Below are 20,446 nucleotides of genomic sequence, written 5' to 3' on the forward strand. Positions count from 1 at the left end.
TTATCGGGATGATTGTCGCAGTGATGGACTAGCAATGCCATAATCCGACGCTTGCAGAAAATCGAATTATCACATTTATCAACGCTTTTGTAAACTCACCAGGACGACAAGATGTGCGTACATCATGTTGACAAACTTGAAATGGGAAGAATGAGTGAAGTGCGTGAGTGGGCGCGCACCTTATCCTCCACTACGTCGCGTCCTTCCTGCTCACGCTTGCTTCCGTATTCAGCCAATAAATTGGAAAGCAGCGAGCGAAAAGAGATTCCTTTCACTCTTTCCATAATTAGGAAATCTGTTAGGATGAGGAGATGTTTGAAGTCAAGATTCAGAAAACAAACCTGTCAAAATTTGTTGACCTTTCACGAAAACTCTGTACACAGGCGGCGAGAATTTCATGATGGCGAAAAAGAGGGCTTCTACCGAAGTGAAGTCAACAAATTCATGAAGAAGATCAATGGCTTACTCTTTGCCCTCGCTCTGAAACTCTGCGCGCACTCTTTTATCTTTTGAACTGTTTTCCAGAAAGGGAGTTTTAATCGCAACCTGAACAAGAGTCTGATTCCTGATCAAGTGTCATGAGCGTACGTCTGCTGGAAGAGTGGCTTCCTCACAACGATCACTCGAATGGATGGGACAGTTAACATATATTTTTGTCCGTGTGCGTCGAGCGCGTCGATTGAGATTCGCAAAAAAAACCTGTTTTGAGGAAAGCGCTAAACGTCGAGAGTCCGACTGGCCTTACCGCTCCGTTCACCCCGTAAGATGGTTTTTCTGAATATGGCCGCAATGTCTACTGATAGAAGTGTCGTCGCCCACCTTCCAGCTTGCACGAGAGCATATCAACCCCACAAATCTCATTTTGCATTCGTCCCAGCTGCGCTTCTTCTTGTGAACCGGTGTGAACGACATACGGCAAGCAAAAAGCGAAAAAAAGCATATTTGAAAACATCATCCAAATAGTGGAATGAGTCCCCTAATTGTAAGCATGTTGACGCCCCAGACTCCAGCGAGGTTGTTGAAACCAATCGAGTTCTTTACACTCAATCATTGCATACCATTTTTGCGTCCATTTTCAACTTCTGGAAAAAAGTTGGAAAATCGAATATCTTCTGTGTGTAAAAAAAGTACCATGTTCCCAATAAACCGTTCGCATGCGAAAATAATAGTGGTTCCGTCGTCTCGTACAAAACCAGATGTGCGAAAAGTAAAGGTTGCCGAGAGAGCAGGGTTTGCACAATGGCTCAAAAGAATGTCAAAGCAAACGCTATTAAATCAGAGACTTAGAATTAACCCGGAGGCCTGTGGAAGACACAAAAGCGTGTTGAAAATTGATAACAACTACAGCACAACCAAATGTAAAATGATACCAAGAGTACATACCAGCCAAGAGGTCTTCCGCCAAGGATGTGTAGATGGAGATGGAATACGGATTGGCAGGCCTTTGGTCCATTGTTGATGACGACTCGAAAATCACCAATCTTTTCTTGCTGAGCAATCTGCCCAACCTGAAATTCCAACCCTAAGAATCCATACGCGATTATAGATTCAGGAGCTCACCGCCCACATCAGGTGTCCCAGAACCTCCTTATCCTCCTCTTGCGCTCTGCTTAAACTCGAAAGTCTCCCACATATTTTTGGGACGACCAGAATATGAACTGGGGCTGCTGGTGAAACGTCATGAAATGCGAAGCACTGAAGAACACATGATGGTATCGAGATAAGACGATTGTGGCACTGGGACACAATAAAAGATTAATAAGGCAATTGGGACAATAAAAAGCATATTATGGAGATGGGGACAAGATCGAAAACTAACAATGGAAGAACAAAGTTGATACCTTTTCATCTTCGTAAACTTTTTTACTGGGGATTTCTCCTCGAATGATTTTCCCCAAAAATAGTATTTTCACTATCAGGGATTTGGTCTCCCATGAATGCCTTTACAGTTGATTGAAACCTTCGGGCCGCGGATGATAATAAGAAAGGAAAAGGAGTGGTGTGTCTTTTGAGTAAAGTTGTCATCTACTGTCCCAACTGCCTGTGCCAATTTAATTATGGATCCCTCTCCGTTGCTTGGTATCCTGACCCTGTTCGATTCAGCATTCCCCACAGGAAGCTTTGCAAGAAGCAACGGTAGGGTTTCAATGTGGTTCAGTTCTCGATGGGTTAACTTTGGTGGTCAGGATATGAAGCAGCACATCAGTTCGAATATATCACAGACCGTAATTCCCTCGTTCAGTTTTGTTATGAAGGTCTTGAAAATGTCAGCGCTCAGCATCTACCAATTATATCATCAGTGTATAGCGCACTGCTTCAACACTCTCGAATGCCATTCAGTGCGAGTGCTGTGACTGAAAGGCTACAACCAACTCATTTAACATACAAAACATTTGAATGCCCCTCCATGACGAGAGGATACCTGCCAGGAAATTCATGTTCACTCGAGAACAAGACGCGAAACCTCGGGAAATTGATGGATACTGTATTGGATATAAACGAGTGGATTGATTGTGCGTTAATTTGTAATCAATTGGAACATGGTGCGAGTGAATCTCAAGGTCGATCTTTGATGAGAACTCTGGAGAAGATGATTCCACAAGAGTGCGACGAGAATGAGGACGTCTATTCAGTAAGGAATGCTGCCCGATGGATGTTGATTGTATGGAATGCGATCTCGAATGATGATGACGATGAAGAAGTTCATGCTCCAATTTTGAAGATCAAAGAAATCCTAAAAAATAGAATCTCTTGCAATGTTTCTCCACACTTCTCTGTATTGATTCCATTGGTTTGCGTGTCACTAGGAATGAGTCATCCAGATTGCTGTCTTGTAAGTCTTCGTTCATGAAAACGTCGTTACATACTTTTTTCTCTATCTCCCTCCAGGCATATTTGTTTGGATTTCTCCGAAGCACAATTTCTGCGGCTGTGCGAGACGGACTGATCGGTCCAAATGACGCGCAGCGCTTGCTATCTGAGATTATGGGTTTTTGGAAGCAAAAACAAAACATCGGAAATTCAGGGAAGGAGAATTTCTCGCTGAATCGCCTCGTTGAAAAATACGGAGTGATGGGGAAAGACGGAGATTTTGTCCATCCGAAGTTGAAGATAACGTGTCCATTGATTGATTTGATTCAAACGGCACATCCATTATTGTTTTCAAAATTATTCTTATCGTAATATTCGCTGATACCGGAAGTAGCTGCAGACGAGTTTCATGTCGATGGATCAGCACCGAATAATTGGAGTTCCATGTGGCGTGCTCGGGTGAAATCCACGGCACAGATGAAGACAGGAGGTATGTGACTGCTTCGGTTGACCAAATGTTGGTGGTAGTTTCTCGCATGTAGAGTTTTGATGAATTGTCACTGATTTGTGCTTTCTGAATTTCAAGTCTTCGAACCAACAAGAACCTTAGTCCAATTGCTTACTTGAAACCTCTGCGAAGCTCCAATTACAAAACAATCACGACAAACGAAATCAGATCGGAAATCAGAAAGTAACTGCAAATCAGAAGCACACTTTGAGGTTCTGTCTGTTTCCTAAACCAAAGAATGAGTTCGATGACATTTCTCTCATCTTCAACTGCATCGCAATTGGATAAGGAATTGATGTCCGATGAAATCGGGTTCTCCATCGATCAAGTAACCATTTGCGTAATTTACTTTTTAACTTCTTTTGCTTTATTTTAGTTGATGGAATTAGCCGGTTTGAGTGTCGCCCAATCGATCCATGCCATGTATCAATCTCCACTAACGCGGTTTTTAATTGTGTGTGGTCCAGGCAACAATGGGGGAGATGGTGAGATCTTATCACAGTGCTCCCATCATTCATTGATGTTCAGGACTTGTAGCTGGTCGTCATTTATCGATGTTTGGGTTCGAGAGTGTTCATATCGTTTATCCAAAACTCGAATCTGTTCGAAAATCATCTTCGCTCTACAAAGTACTTCCCTGTTCCAGATATATAGACTCATGTCCTATTACATTAGAGGCTCGTCAAACAACTTGAACACAATCGGGTTCCAGTTGTTGCAACATTGGAGGAAGTCTGCTCTCAGGGTATTACCGAATCAATCGTTTTTTCCGTCCTCCATCCCATTCGTGTAGAAACGGGGAGTATTGCGGATCGGCTTCTCTCTTCTTTCGACGTCATTGTGGATTCCATGTTTGGATTCGGATTCAAAGGGGAATTGCGGGAACCGTATGGGGAAATCATTCGCGTATGTCAATAATGCATTGTCCTTTTTGCTTCTCCGAGTTTGTGATTTTCAATGATCCACTTTTCAGGCAATCAACGACTCCAAGCTTCCTGTTGTCGCGGTTGATGTTCCGTCCGGCTGGGACGTTGACGAAGGTTCGCAAAAAGCCCTTTCGTTGGTCCACCGACTCTCGCAGGCCCCGTGGAAGGACGTCTTTGCATTCGGAACACAGCAGCGGTTGTATCCCTAACCGCTCCTAAGGAATGTATGAAATCTACAAGTCCTTCTATTATTCATTACCTTGGAGCCCGATTTGTTCCAAGGTATTCATTTTGATGGTTCGGAATTCAATTCCGTTTTCAGAACATTGATTGAGAAATTTAATCTCGTGCTTCCAGAATTCAATGGTTAGAAGCTTGGACTTCTACTTGTGTTGAATCTCCCTCTGCAGGTTGCGATCAAGTCATTCGTCTCTCATAAATAAATTTTCCAACGACAACCACATTCTTGCAACAATTGCTTTGACATGTAATGCATGACACTCCTGACGTCTCCCCAAGTGCATGTACCACCAACAATTAACAATCTCTAACATATCAATTTGTTTCAATAGACCTCATAACAGTATTCAGAAGAGAATGATTTACAGTGTCTTGATTATTTTTCTGGTTCTTTTTCTTGTCGGTCAATGCGAAGTTCTGCTCAACGGGGCAATTATTCCATCAGGACGTCGAAGACCTCAACCCACAGGAGACGCAGAATCTCCATTCAGTGATGAAAATATCAACATACAAGGATCCTACTTGCGGTCGCTATCTGCAGACGAATCGAAGGAGCTAGACGGCCAAGGCATCCTCAGCGACTTAGCTAATCAATTTCGTGGAGACAAGTCGAAGCCTACAAAGAACTATTCCCCCCCAGCAGGAAGGTCCGCTAGAAGGAGTGGTGAAGAATATGGTTGAGGGTGCAACTGATCTCGCTGGTAGTCTTAGAAATGCTGTTTTGGGTAACGGAAATCGCAACGGTGGAATTTTGGGTGGCAATGGGAACAACGGGGGACTCCTGGGTGGTAATGGGGGGACTCCTGAATGGTAATGGAGGACTCCTGAATGGTAATGGAGGACTTCTGGGTGGTGCGAATCGCATAGTGGGTAACCTGGCGAATACAGTTCAGGATGTTGTTGGTCGAGGGGATTCTGTTCTAGGAAGGTTTCTTTATGGTAATCGAAATGGAAGACTCTTTGGTTACTAGAATATTGCTCGAAGTATGTGTTCACTAAGTTACTCCGTTTTTCCGTAAACTCCATTGAATTATGGAGACAGTTTTCTAATTTCTTGATCTTTTTTGTGGGATCCACAATTTAGCAAACATGCAACAGCCAGGCAAGTAGGTAACTCACAACATTAACAAATTTCATTAAAAAAATGGTTGCAAAAGCCAGAGGAACAAAAGCAAAAACTGCAGTGGGCGGGAAAAAAAGCTGTTAAGAGAGGCAGCAAGAAAACTGCATCAAAGAAAACCAAGGCCCAACCAGTCCAAGAAGAAACATCACAACCTATGGGAGTTTTGGGATTCGTGAAAGAGCTTCTATCGCCATCCCAAGAACCAGAGACACCCAAGAAGCCCAAGAAGGCGGTCAAAGCAAAAAAGGGCAGCAAGAAAGGCAGCAAGAAAGGCAGCAAGGTGAAGAAAACCAAGAAGGCTAAGAAAAACAACCAAGAAGGCCGCATAAAATATTTTTATAATCTATTTTTTTAGGATGAGTTTTTTGTGAAATTTGTGAACTGAGCAAACAATTCTTAAAACCTACACACTTGAACGTTGAGCGATAAATCACTACGATTGATTACTCCGATGTCAGATCTCGTACAAACCTGAAAAGGAATGAAATTGGTAGAAGAAAAGGTTTCTTACTCGTGGAGTAACACTTTCATCTTCTCCACACCCTCAGATTTTACAGTACTCTGGAGACAAACAAACCCAAATCATATATCAAGTGAATGCACAATGGATTGTGTTTGACCCATACTCCACTGTACAACTTACAAAAATTCGTTCTCTCGCAGGATGCTTGCTGTCGTCACATTGAAAGACAACTAGAAGATCATCCAGATCCTCAGAATTGAAATTTTTGATTTCTAATTGACCTTTTGCATCCGCCATAAAAACACCAGAAGCTGTTTTGGGTGGTTGCTGAGCAGAACAATAATTGAGAGCAATCAGTTTTTCAACTCGCACCTCGCCAACTGGATTTGATACTGAAATCAAAAATCGTAAAACTTCTTGCCTCGACGGAAGCTTCGTGCTGCCTAAGAATAAACAAGCGCCACTTCTTGAATAAGACTGAATTTAAACAGTGGAACCAGGACGTGGACAGGAATACAGGGAGAGAAGGCGGAACCAACCTCTCCAGAAACACGAACATCAAACAATTCCAGCGCACACTCATTGTTCCAAACATTTGATCTGATAACAAAGAAGATTCGAGTGGATGAGGGACCGACTGTCTTACAGCCGTTGTGTTGGAAATCTTTTCTAGCCTTCTTTGTAATTCTGACGTTGCAGATGCCGTCAAGTTCTTTTCCTCCCTGTTCAACCAATTCGAAATAGGCAACTGCTTCTTTCCCCTTATGAACAATTACCAGTGAAACGTCTCGGATCTCTTGGCAGTCTCTGGAACAACGCTGTTCGAATGGGCTGTTGGGTCATCACTGGTCGGTTCATTGGCAAACGGCCCAGACGAAGCCTTTGCTGTGATCGATGAGTTCGTTGAATGTTCTAGCTGAATAGAAAAGAAGGATTCATAGTGATTGGCAACAAAGACTAACTCTTGCTTGTTGGGGCGCGAACAACTTGATTGTTTCTTCTTCAAGAAATGGCGTCAATACTTTATCTCTAATTTCGATCACTATCGCTTTTCTCTGTTTCTTTTTCGATTGATCCCTTTCAATTTTCGATGTAGAGAGTCATCAACAGCAATTTTGACTTCCAGTCCAATTGGATCCTGACAAAGCACTCACGTCAAAATTCATTGATGATGTAATTCAACAATCACCTGCAGTGACTCAATATCAATATCTCGCAATATGAGTGTTCCGCTCGCCATCTGCAAGTCCTTCGTATGAATCGCTCTCCATTCAGTCGTAACATCGAAACAGCAAGAAGCCACGGGCTTGCCGCGGCGTAGAAGAATGGAAGCCTTCAAGTAGAAAACATCGTTAACGGTTTGACACACAGACACACCTCTCCATTAACTTGAAGACATGAAAAGTCGATTGTTACTTCCCCCCCACTCCAACGAAAGCCAGAAAACAGCTCCCGGTATTTTTCTGTCATCCATTCTCTATAATTTGTTTCCTCCCTGATGTGACGGAGATGGTGGTTATGACAAGAATCCCCAAATACTTGTGAATGCTTCCGAAATTTTCACTTACCAGTGCCAAACAGACATACTCAGGAACGCCTTTAAATTTCTGGAATTTAATGTAGACGGGAGATTGATTCAATTTTCTCCATCAGGGGGATTTTCCTGTATATGATATACAAACAATGTCTGTGTTCTCTGCGGGTCTTAAATTTCCAGGGACCTCCAAGTTTCTGTTCTCGAGATTGAGATGGAGGATCTCAACTGGTTTTATGCTTCGGACATTCTCATCTGGTCAATGCTATGGGTTGCTGGTTTCGACCAACACAGGTCTGGAACAATGTCTCCAACAAGAGTTAACCGGTTTGGGAATCAATACCGAACTGTTAAAGCACCGTAGTGGCGGAGTGTTCATCCGACCAACCCTTGCTGTAGAAACGCCCATGAAAAATAATATTCCTTCATTTGAATTTTTAATTGAAAAATCTGAAGGCGTTGTTGCAAGAGCATCATTAGTTGAATTTTGCCAGTTCCTCTCTTTGCGCTGCAGTCTCATTTCATCTCTTTGGTTTCAACTAACCCCTCGATTTCCGTGGAATTGTTATGAGGAGTTGTCTGTATCGTTTCAATGTATCGAGTGGAATAAAGTGTTTTCAAGCATTGGAGCAAAAGAAGCTCTAAGCGGTGCAACACTTCAGCTATGGACCAGCGGAGATTCTCAGTTCCTCGTTAGAAGGAAACATCTGTCTCAGCTTCTAATTTCATCCCTTCACGACGCGGCCAGTTCGAGTGAAGTAATAAGCGATCCTCAAGCAACTTACTCTATTGATACGCATCACTATAACGACACAACTGTACAAACACTGACACCACGCTGTCTGATAAACCCAAGCATCGACAGGCAGGGTATTGGGCTGGACGTCACATCCAACTCTTGTGCGGTTTATCTCCTATTAATGTCCTTCGAGCCCCGCATTAGAAATGAGACTTTGAACCCCGCGATGCTTGATAAAACGATTGCTTCCGAACCTCCTCAATCAGAACAAGGAGCCCCATGGTCAATTGCCTCCGCCCCTTCACCCTCAACACAAGCAGCCCCATGGTCAATTGCCTCCGAACTTGAGCAAGAATCGGCCTGCAAAACCCAATTTTCATTCGATCAAGACAAAAATGTCCGCGTGAAGTTAAAGACAGAACGTCAAGTTCATCATTGGGCGGTACAAAAATCGTGCTTCAGAAATGAAGTAGCGAAAATAAGAGGAGCTTCAATTCGCCAGAAGTATCAAAAGCTGAACAGTAGGCTGGAGATACGTCGTTTGATGATGCGATTCGTCCTTCGTCAGATGAAAATTCGCCACAGTCTCTGGTTATCTGGGATCCGTACTGCAGTGATGGAGACTTAGTTAAGTCATTATTACTCGATCTTCTTGACTTGCCGCCAAACGCTGGAACTCCACAAAGTCTCCCAATAACTCAACTTCTCGCCGTCGAGGATTGGTCTTCATCTCTCAAGCGTTTATGGACCGCCAGTAAAGCTGAGATCGGTCACAATGCGCCTGCACTCGACTCTATCTCGGTGGTTGCCACGGACAATCGAAGCACTTTACATCCAGTAGAGACTCAAATGTGGAAAAATCTTTTGAGCAATGATCATCAGGAAATGGAGGCGAACGAAACACCTGAATCTCTAATGCGGGGTGTTGATTGGGACGGTTTGATCGATTCGTGCAATCCATTGTTACTCACAGACAGAACATTTTCTAAGAGAGTATCCAATTCGAATCAGATTATATTCGATGATCCAACTGCAGATGACATTTCGATCATAGGAAGTCGAATTAGATTTGGTATCTTTTCTGCAACCACTCCTGAGATCGTTAGCTCTCGTCTAGTGCGTCCCCTTGTTATCACTGAATTTCCTGGATTGCCTTCTCTTTTAAAATCTGACGACACGTACCGGAGGAAGTTTACTGAGAATATCCAAATTTTTGATCGATTGTTGTCGAGCGGAGGCCCGTGGCTGCAAGTTCTTGCACTCGTTCGGACGAAGAAATTCATGGCAACTTCGCAGCTTCTCTGGCGAATACGGTCCCAGTGTGTGGGAATGAACGATGATATATTTTATCTGGTTGAGTGGCTTGGGGAGCACAAATCGTCGTGGAGAGGAAATTTGACGGACGTCTTGGATTCTTTTGATGAAGAATGACGCTTTTTCTGTGTCTCTTTTTCACGTTGGACATGTTGCGATAGCAATAACTTGTCTTCGCGAAGTGCCAGTTTCACAAACACAATGAGACAAAACTATTGGAGACGGAAAACAGAACAATTATTCCACCTTCTTATGGATCTGACTTGAAACCTTCAGCTTCATTTTCTTCGTCAAGTAACTCTGTGCGGCTAATGCGGTGAAAATCGTTCCTACACAAGCCCACTGAATGGGACTCACTTCATGACCGAAAATGATAACACTTAAAAGCACGGTGAAGAACTTCCGGGTAGTTGTGACGAGGGTGAGGTAAAGACTTCCGAATGCTGTTAATGAGGCGAAAATAAAGAATTGACCGAGGGAGGCAGAAAGGCAGAAGAGAAACACGTGGGGGATGATCTCGGTGTATCGAAAACAAAAGGCAATTGGTTGAAATCCTTCTAAGATGAAGCAAGCACCTGCTGCCAGGAAAAATCCGAAGATGTTTGTTAGGAACATTAAATGAGTGGAGGATATTCGGACTCGAGCCAGTAGATGATCCTGACGTGGGCCAGTGAGGGAATCACAGAAAAGCGATAATCCGAGAAGTCCCAATCCAAAAAAGGTTTGCTGAGAGGAAGAACTTGACGAGGATCGAGATAAGTTGAATAGAATGAGGGATAACGTAACAGCGAGAACAGCAATGTAGTCATGCATCGGATAGCGCTTGCCAAAAAAAACAAGTCCACCGAGGATCACTGGAACACTCTTCGCAGATTTAACAAGGACTTGAGTGGGAAAATTGACATGCGTGAGAGCGTAGTTTGTAGCCAGCATTGACGCAACGTATGTCAGTGATGTGAGTGCAATATCTTTCAGCGCTTCTCGATCCATATCAAAGACGTAGCGATCCATAAACCGAAGATTTTTCTTTGATTTTCGTTTTCCTGAAATTGTTGGAGATGTCAAAGTGTGTGGAACACCTGCATCATCGATCTCTGGTGGATTTACATCTGGATGGAGCGTTGTTTTTGACTCAACGAATAAAATCATCCAAGACATAACGACATTTCCGATACAGAGCAACGTCACAAGGAAAACTGGATATCTGAATGTATCCTTCGCTGATTTGTCGCCAACCCTATAAACTGATTCTTGGAAGTAACCAAACGCTAGAAAGAAGACATAAATTCCAACAACAAGAACTGAACCTTTTGCTGACGGAAGCAGCAATTGAAGGGTTTCGCTCAATCGTTGTGGTTTGGAGATTTCCTTCTCACTCTTTCTTGTAACCATAATATGGACCAGAACTGGAGGACCAGCTTGTGACTGGAAGCGTCTATGTGCCACTATGTCTGATTCCCCCCCAAGATCTCCAAGCAAGACTAGGAGTTTCGAACGTCAACGAAGCTCAAGTGTTCGACATCCAGTCGTCCCGCTTCTTAAAAGTCCGAGTAAAGGTGACAGATTTGGGACATACCGTTGTCCACTCCTCAAGTGTTCTCAGGTAGAGGTTCACCAAAATTTCAATCACCCCGCGGAGATGATTCTGCACGACGTCGTCAACCATCGGCTATTGATGTCCCAACATCAGTTCAGCGCATCATTCACTACTTTATCGATTCAAGCCCGCCTGGGTGTCTTCGCATTGTGGTCGGCGGTAAGCAGAGTGTGTCGTTCTACGTTTTGGATGAAACATTGTTTATCAGCTTGTCGTGAACTTCTGACGCGTGTTTTGTGGACGACAAGTAATGCAAGCTTCGCGGGTGGAATAACGGAAAAGGTTTGTGCCGGACGAGCTGAACGAGTTGCTGAGCGAGATTTCGCGGTCATTCCGTTTGCCTTTTTGACAAATGATGGGGAATTGAATGACAACAAAATCGAAATCATTAAAAAGTGGGAGCATACTGCGGTGGGTTTTATTGATTGTGTTATTTGAGAGTCCGTATAAGTGCGATGTTCTTGCAGTTTGTTATCTCGAAACCGACACGTTTACGTAAAGGACCCAATTGGTTTCTCTTTCCGGAGGGTCGACTTGGAATTCAGGTGGACTCTCTTCGACGAGTGAGTCTCTCTCAAGTTCCGCGATCAAATCTTCTTTTTCAGCGTATCCTTGACGTTATTTCTTTGACTGAAGATCTCGACTGGATCTCTTCCGTTGAGATCTCTCAACTTCATCATCCACATCGCGTCGCAGTCGATTCCCTTCTTCGTTCAGAATACCTTCCGGCACATTTTCCTCTAGCTTCTATGACAGCGCTGTCCGTTCAAATCAACGACGCCGTGGCTCTCTTTCCGACGTCGACTGCGAATGGAGCGCTTACAACGCGTTCAACTGCGCGTGGGTCATCTCCGTCCTCCGAAAGTCCATCGAGTCGGGCGTCACCGCGAACCAACGGATCTCTTCGTCCGGGACAGATTCGTCTGCAGGTCATCATTGCGGTGGAGAATTCCAGCCAAGTGAATTTCTGGTAAGGGCGGTGATGAATCGATCGCTCAGGGTTTCCACTTGCAGGGGAGGGAGTTGGAAATCTTGCTGGGAGATTGAATTTGATCCAAATGTAGAAGGATCAGCGACAATGATCGGAAAAATCAAATTTAAATCACAATATACAGAAACGGGTGCCATTTGTGTTCGTCAATCCGTCACTGTCAATCATGAGATTCGACACACTAAAGTAAGCGAAGGCAGCAGGGTAGTAGCTTCTGGTGCTAGACGGCTGAAATTCTCTATTTCTTTCTCCCTTCACCCCTTAGGATCCCGCTGCGTTTGCACGCGATGTCAGGGATGCAATTTCGGTCAGTGAGTTGCGGTTGCAAAAAGGTTTGGAGAAACTTTACCTGGCGATGCGTAAGTCCTCATATTTTTCTATTTCAGTAAATCTTCTTTGTAGATGTAGAAGTGTTGCGCACATTACGCCGCATTGCTCCTCTTGCTGGCTCTAAATTTGATTGGAGTGGCCGACTGCAATCGATGGCACGCAACATTGACGTGACGAATGCGTCCAAACAACTCAATATAGCAAGTCCCAAACAGGTCGAGAAACAACAGCCACCCACCAGCACCACCAGCCAAGATGTCCCTCCCTCTGATGTATTCAATGAATGGCTAACGTGATTTTTTGAAAGCACATAACGGTTCCCAGGAGAAAACAGACCTCAAAAGGTTCGGTTTGCTCTTACAGTTTATAGTACAGGCAAGCCAGTTAGGTCTTGAAGATTGTGAAAGATGGAGGCAAATCCGCCTGTTCCCATTTGTTCTGATAAGACAACTGTTGCTTACTTCTATGATCCTGATGTTGGTAGCTACTATTATGGCCCTGGACATCCGATGAAACCTCAGCGAGTCAGAATGACGCACTCGCTTCTAAAGGGTTACGAATTGTATCGACTAATGGATGTAAGATCAGGAATCATGTCCGCTTCATCAATTCTGCGTTTCAGGTTGTTAAGCCTCATCGGGCTTCCGAATCCGAGCTGGCGTGCTTTCATGACAATGATTATTTGAACTTTTTGTCTGTCGTCACTGCGGAAAATGCCAAAGAATTTCTTAATCATGCAAAGCGTTTCAACGTAGGGGAGCAGACGGATTGTCCTGTGTTTCCGGGCTTGTTTGAATTTCAAGTGAGAAAAAGATCTTCTGGGAGTGGTTTTCATTTATTCCTGCCAGCAATCTTGTGCCGGAGCCTCAATCGATGCCGCAGCTCGCCTCAATTCTGGAAAGGCAGATGTTTGCATCAATTGGAGTGGCGGTCTGCATCACGCAAAAAGGGCAGAAGCAAGTGGATTTTGTTACATTAACGACATCGTTTTGTGTGTTTTGGAATTGCTTAAATATCACCCTCGAGTGATGTATATCGACATAGATATCCATCATGGAGATGGAGTTGAAGAGGCGTTCTATACAACGCACCGGTAAGCATTCAGACAACTAGCTCAAATAACGAGGGTGCAGTTCATATTCTAGCAAACTCCTCCATGACTCCTCCATGTCACAGAGTGATGACAGTCTCCTTTCATAAGTTTGGTGATTTTTTTCCTGGCACTGGCGACTTGACGGATGTTGGAGCTGCCAGTGGAAAATATTACAGTGTTAACGTGCCACTCAATGACGGAATTCAAGATCAACAATTTCTTGATCTCTTCAAGCCCATTATAACGAAGGCCATCGAGGTGTATCGTCCTGGTGCGCTGGTGCTTCAGTGCGGGGCTGATTCAGTTTATGGTAAGGCTCCAATCGTACAACCATCACTATCGAATTATCACAAGAATGAAATGGAGAAAATTTCAATGACTGTCAATGCAATTTCTATTAATTCTTCGTAGGCGATCGTCTTGGGAAATTTGCGTTGTCCATTAAAGGGCACGCTGAGTGTGTCAGACATGCGCAATCTTTCAACATCCCCCTCGTCGTTTTGGGAGGGGGCGGCTATACAATCCGAAATGTCGCTAGGACATGGGCGTACGAGACTTCTGTAATAGTGAAGAAGCCGGTCCCAAACAATTTGCCATTCAACGTAAGCAGATGACGTCGTATTCCACTCTAACGTCCTCCTTCTTCGCAGGATTATTATGATTATTATGGGCCCGAGTATCTTCTTCATCTTCCAGTCCCAAATCAGCCAAATTTTAACTCGAGGGAACATCTTGAAACAATCAGAAATAGGGTGTTAGAGAATTTGTCGCGATTACAACACGCACCTGGTAGGTGGATTTATGAATTGTGATAAGTTCTATTCTGATGATCAATGTCGTGGATCCTTTTTGAATCTTCTTCCTCATTGAATCTTTCCTCAGGTGTCGAGTTCGCATACATTCCCCCAGATTTCTTCTGCTCAGCTTCACACGATCCAGACGATTTGGCGCAACTTGGAATTGACTGGGATGGAGGGGGATGTGCTGATGGAGATGAAGGAGCTATTGGTAGAAGTGCTGACGATTCAACACGAAAGACACGCGTGACAGCAGGCCTTGAATATTCAAGACCGAAAAGTGACAGATATATTCACAAGATCCGAGCGGCTGATAGAGCGAACGAATTTTACGAAATCGCTCCATCGACGGATCCAGAGGTCCGCGCGGCAGAGAGATCGGGCGACGTCGAACAAGGTGTTCCTGAGAATGACGACGTGACAAATCCAAAATATAATAATGATTGGTAGTTTGTGTAAATGATTTGATGATCAATTTGTCTGCATCAACCACCACATTATTCATTTCTTTTGTGTAATTAATTTTCTGCTGTTTGTACTTCTTGTTTGAAGAATAGCTAAAGCAAGTTACCTTCTTAAGCATTAAAACCATCAAAAGCATGAAGCAATCAAACCGACTATAACATGCCACTGTTTAATCTTGAGCGGGTATGTCAAAGTAGTTCTTGATTTCTCGCATGGGGAGATTCGCATAGATGGCGTGTGCCATATGAATTGCAGTGAGCCGCGCAATATCTGTGAAATCGGTGATCAGGGCCTTGTGAACTCGTGGAATGCTCCAATCTGGATCCACCTGTCTGTTCAGAATATTAGAATCCCGAGTTGCAACACGATGGACGTCGACCAGACGAAGTTTTGACCTCAGCTGACGTTTCAGTCGCTGAACGAGATATAATCTTCGTGTACTGCGTTTCTTCTTTTTGAAGGTAATGCCTTCAGAAGGAAGCTCAAAAGACCACTTGTTGATGTGATCTTTGATATCAGCACCATCACGAACCCGTTCTCGTAAGACGTAACAGTGGACGCTGGCAGGTGAACACATTAGGGTCGCCGTCGCATCTGACGGTTTGGCTTTTGTCGGCGATTCACCCTTCTTCACATCAACGAGACCAAACTTGCATCCAAAAAACGCAGAAAAGTAGAAATTGCATTCAATTAAATCATTGAGTTGAATTGCATCCACCTCTTGCTTGGCCAGTTTCTTCAGTGCTGGGTCGTCGATCACCCAAAAGTATCTCTCAGGGCTTCTTTTCCTTCCTCCATAGTCTGGAGCATCAGCGCAGGATGCGTTGCTGAAAGCTTCTTTGAGAATTTCTGTTGTCTTTTTTTTGTCCAACGTCTTCTCGATGTTCATATGGCATGGAATGGATCACCACGGGCAATGTAATCAGTATGAATCTTGCTAGTTGACGCATTTTGAATTCTCACTGCTAGAAGATTTGTGGCGTCATGACACGCAAATAATAATTGCTGCTAATAGCGCCTTGAAGATAATAAAAAATCAACTACGAGCAAAAGAATTCCGCAAACTAAATAGGCCGCAATTTGGAATGTTCTGTATCTGATCGGACAACATCAACCAGAGTGTGAAGCCAGCACAAAATGCTCCATAAGAGAGCAACGACATGCCTACGGGAATTTTTTTTGCCCTAAGGCACAATGTTGCTTACGATGATCCTCTTTCTTCTGCTTTTGTTAGTTCAGTTGATGCATCAGCCACATTATGAACGCTTTCCTCCATCACATCAACAACTGCGATAAAAATCAATTTTGGAGCTTGATCCATTCAAACAAATTGGTTGGCTCACCGTTCTCACACATTTCTGACTGCTCAGCCACTTTCGCCGAGAAAACCGAACCAATCAGCGCAATCTCCTCAACATGCCGGTGAAGTTGTCTAAAAAAAACAAGGAAAACAATTCAGTCAGTCACAAAATTGAGTGTCTTTCCCACCGCGCCTGCAACTCCTGTATAGTTTCAACTTCTGTTTTTAGCAGCAGTTGCTGATTTTCGGTACTGAGCTCTTGCCGAATGTCCTCAGGAACCTCAAAATCCTGAGGGGGAGAAGTGTATTTCTTTTCAACGGGTTGGAGGGTTGCGGCTTCACTCCTGGGCTCTTCACGTTTCTTCTCAATGATATTTGATAATGCAGACTCCGGACTATTGATAATTTGCATCCAGCGAGGGGGGAGGAAAGGTAGAAGAAACGCCGCTATGAGAATGACAATCAGAGGGGGGTGAGAAAAGGAAAATACTCACAAAAATCAAAAGATTCGTCGGTTGGCTTCAATAGAGGACAAGCCAAGAAAGAGGCCCGAGCTGGGAGAACAGGCTGAACGAAACAGGTTTGAAGCAACACCCGAACACGAAACGCCCACCTGTTGAGTTTTGATTCTCGGCTCGAGGTCGTGATGCTTCAGCCTGCTTGAATTTCTGTAGTGTTTACAAAGTGTCCGGTCAAATGACAGCGAATAGGACTGACTTGAGACGCAACAGAAACTCGACTATACAGGTATGCGACGACACCCCTTCTGAAAGATACCGCTGAACAGAGAAACGCAATCGGTTGCTTCATATCTACGGAAGACGTACTTCCCATTTATCTCCTATATCTGGTAGAGACCCTTCCAATTCCTCTATAGAACGCTGCATCTGGGACATCTCTTCCCTAATGAACACGAAGAAATCGATCAAGAAAGAAGATTATGCAAAGAAGATCACAAACAAGGATCATTGTCATCTTACTTCAGTTCCTGGTAAGAATTTCCTTCCCGTTCGCCGATCAGCTGTTCATTAGTTGAAGTCATAAAGCAGATAATCCAATGATCAACAACTGAAACATATTGTCTTATTCTGCCCTCCAGCAATTTGCATTGAGCGACCTGCAAAACAAACCAAATAGAAACAAGACAATCCGTCGTTGCCTACAAGCTTTTCTGAATGGCGTATGAAATCGGACAGATCATCCCCAATGCTACTGTCAGCATTCACACCAGAGACACTATGAAATTCTTGGGTTCGATCAAAATACTGTTGGAGTGTGGGCCATAGTAGGCCTTCTTGGTACAGAAAGCGACAGCTGGAACGATGGGTGTTTCATCGAACCTTGCTGCACTCAATCTGTTTGGAGTATTTTCGTCTCTATGGGAGCCAACAAAGGAAGCATTAGTCGACTTCAGCGAGGAGATGAGTGGGGGTGCGCGTCCTGGAAGCAGCGAAAAGCTTGGCCCCTCAAAACTGAGGGACGTGCTCATTTTGACACTCGACAACCTGGAGAGGGAATTCACGAAAGTGAGGAGATGAATGTGAAAAGAATCGTCTCTGATGAACATCTTCAGTTTGGGGCTGCATTGGTTTGCACCAGTCCAAGTATCACGGCATACGGGGGAACTTCTTCCTGCGTCAGCGCAATGTTTCGATGCGTTTGCCAATGTAGTAAGGAGCCTCTCTCTCGATGTTGGTTACCCATTGGTGGTTGTAGGTTCGCTGCCTTCTCGCCATTTTTACCGCGAAACGAAAGGCGCAAAAATTCATGCGACTGTTGCTAGTTACTCGATTAGACTCTTTGATGGAGGCAGTCAGAGTAAGCGGCGTGTGTTTAAGTCTCATATGGAGCTTCTATTCTTTTTTAAGGATTTGGACAAACAAACCAAGTCCACGTTGCAACTTCTTGAGGCTGGCCAACACCCCTCTACCACTCCAAATTATGGTCCGCAAGTTGGTCGAATTATAGAGAGCGTAAAGAAATTGAGGAATTTTCCAACGAGCGCTGCTGCTGGCACGAGGGTATGTCTGATGGAAACATTGGTTCTGCTGAGGGACACAAAGGCTGAGTTAGAGACAAGCGATTGCGATTCGTTCGAGGACTCCGATGAATTGGACAGCCCATCCAGACGGGAGTGAGCTTCAGTTGTTCTGTTTGTCGCTATTCTCACTTCATCAGAGAGAGAGCAGCTATCGCTGCTGCAGTAGAGGGTGCAATATTGGTGATTAAGGGTCGGTGTTACTTAGTACTCGACAGTAGTGAAGTGCTTTCATTATCTCAGATGTTATCCTTCACCTCACTCGCCATGCAATGAGCGACACGGAGCATTCAACCCTTCAACAAACGAACCTACTTGAGAAAATTGTGGGCGATACGAAGAAGGTCACAGAAATGTTTGATCTGCTCTGTACTGAGGTGAGAAAAATCCGCAAAATTGATTGTTTCAATCTGGTGCTATCAGCTGTACCTGCAAAACACTGAAGCAGCGGGAGTGGCTCTTCAAGAATTGAATCAACATTATTGCGAAAGTTTACGGAGTGATATTGATAGCGTAAGTTACCGCGAATGAGGATAGACAATGGATTTCGTTATTTTGTAGATTAACGAATTCTGGCCCGAGGGAAGTGCGAATTCGAAAGGTTTAGATGAAGCAATCGCTTCTCTTAACGCTCTCAAGATGGTCATCACAACATGAACTGCACTCAATTTTTAAAGTTGAAGCGCCTACTAACACTTCGGCACAGTAAAGAAGAGAAGCGCGACAAAAGAGAAAAATGAGTCGCAGTGCTCCTTTGAGACTCGTTAAGATCAGCTAGGGAGATCTTCGTAGTAGATTCTTCTATTTGAGGCTTTCGCGTCGCCCCACCGTCCAGGACTTCGACGGCGGTTCCTATAACTTCCAGACGACGTTCTTGAACGATCGCTGCCGTCCGCTATGATGCGGCGAATCAACGTAGTGGCGCTCTTCATGAGCTGGGGTGAAGTAAGGATGGCTCGGAGGTCCTCCGCGACTTCGAACCTCAGTCCTTCCAGAATGCAACCGTTCTGCCGCCGCTGTTCTGTCTGATACGTCACTCCCATTGTGGTCGTCGAGCAACGGTTTCATTTCCACTTGCTGACGCGTTGTATAAGCGTCTCGCGTTTCTCGAAACTTGAAGGTCTCTGCAACAGAAATAAGTGAGAAAGACACAATAATGACTTGCCTTTCTGTCCATGGTAAATTCGTAGTGCACAAGAAATCCCCACTCCTATATACAAACATGTCGTGATGACACATGCCCATCCAGCCTGTGTCTTCTGTTTTGTTGGGATGTCGAATGCTGGGGAATGGTTGAAGAGCATCAATGACCAGAGTGGCAGGATCAAGACGGCAAAAACCGATAACATCAAGCACGCCCATGCAGAACAACCTCCGCCTTGAGAAGACATTCCACTTAGAGAGTAAACGGAAGACAATGGAGATAAACTTCTACGAAAATAAAATAAGATGATGATGCCGATTGATATTCTGCTTCCTCTTCTTCTTTCTCAAAAGCAACAACATGTCACTGAGTCATCCGTAAGAAATGCGAGAGACGGGCAGACTGATTTAAAAAACGAAGACAACAAACTAATTCCGAATATTCTGATTTCTTGTTTTTCGCATTAGAACAGTTTCACTCCAAGAATCAGCGGCAGATGGTCAATATTGAATGTTGCAGGAACTTTGGCAATACTTCTTGACTTTTAAATATTCACAATTATTATTTTACTTCTTCTACTGGAACGCACGTGGACTGGTTGAGTAATCACCTTGAAAGTTGAACAAGAGACTCAAATCGTACAGACAACAACATGAAGAGTCCTCCAGCTTATGAGAGTCGGAAGAGCGACCAGGGGCGCTGGAAAGGGGCAGTAGGAGAGAACCTGCATGCTCTCCTGAAGAGTTGTGAGTGGAAACACAATTGAAATTTTATTGGCTTTTTCTCCTGGACGTAAATATTCTTTGATATCGGTATTGTCGGTTTGTACGTGCACTATACTATGGTGGGGTCGGTTCTACCTTCAAAAATTGGAGGGGTTGATCAAACAGATCTCCTTTAAACGGAGTCAGGATAAGAACAACCAACTGTTTGTGCATCCCCATGACGCTATTCGCAGAGGTCCGATTCGACAATGGCTGAAGAGCGTCATCTTTCCCACTTATTTCAAATACTATCGTGCTCCCACTGAAAG

At 44.1% G+C, this 20,446-nt stretch overlaps 1 protein-coding gene across 1 annotated transcript; it reads left to right on the forward strand.

Moving 5' to 3' along the window:
* Positions 1–13,034: 13,034 nt before the first annotated feature.
* On the forward strand, positions 13,035–14,916 carry LOC129617856 (uncharacterized). Its single transcript, XM_055532898.1, has 7 exons — positions 13,035–13,154; positions 13,199–13,378; positions 13,425–13,669; positions 13,753–13,979; positions 14,081–14,271; positions 14,320–14,458; positions 14,552–14,916. The coding sequence occupies exons 1-7, from the start codon at positions 13,086–13,088 to the stop codon at positions 14,914–14,916; spliced, it is 1,416 nt and encodes a 471-aa protein (XP_055388873.1). The 5' UTR covers positions 13,035–13,085.
* The last annotated feature ends 5,530 nt before the right edge of the window (positions 14,917–20,446 follow it).

The sequence above is a fragment of the Condylostylus longicornis genome, unplaced genomic scaffold (assembly GCF_029603195.1).
Source record: "Condylostylus longicornis isolate FDR11 unplaced genomic scaffold, ASM2960319v2 ptg000666l, whole genome shotgun sequence".
NCBI lineage: Eukaryota > Metazoa > Arthropoda > Insecta > Diptera > Dolichopodidae > Condylostylus > Condylostylus longicornis.

Bases quoted from the DNA above. Each gene is read 5' to 3' on its own strand.
- LOC129617856 (XM_055532898.1), top strand. From the start codon at position 13,086: ATGAAACCTCAGCGAGTCAGAATGACGCACTCGCTTCTAAAGGGTTAC. The intron at 13,379-13,424 runs GTGAGAAAAAGA...TATTCCTGCCAG, and splicing joins CGGGCTTGTTTGAATTTCAA to CAATCTTGTGCCGGAGCCTC. The intron at 13,980-14,080 runs GTAAGGCTCCAA...AATTCTTCGTAG, and splicing joins CGGGGCTGATTCAGTTTATG to GCGATCGTCTTGGGAAATTT.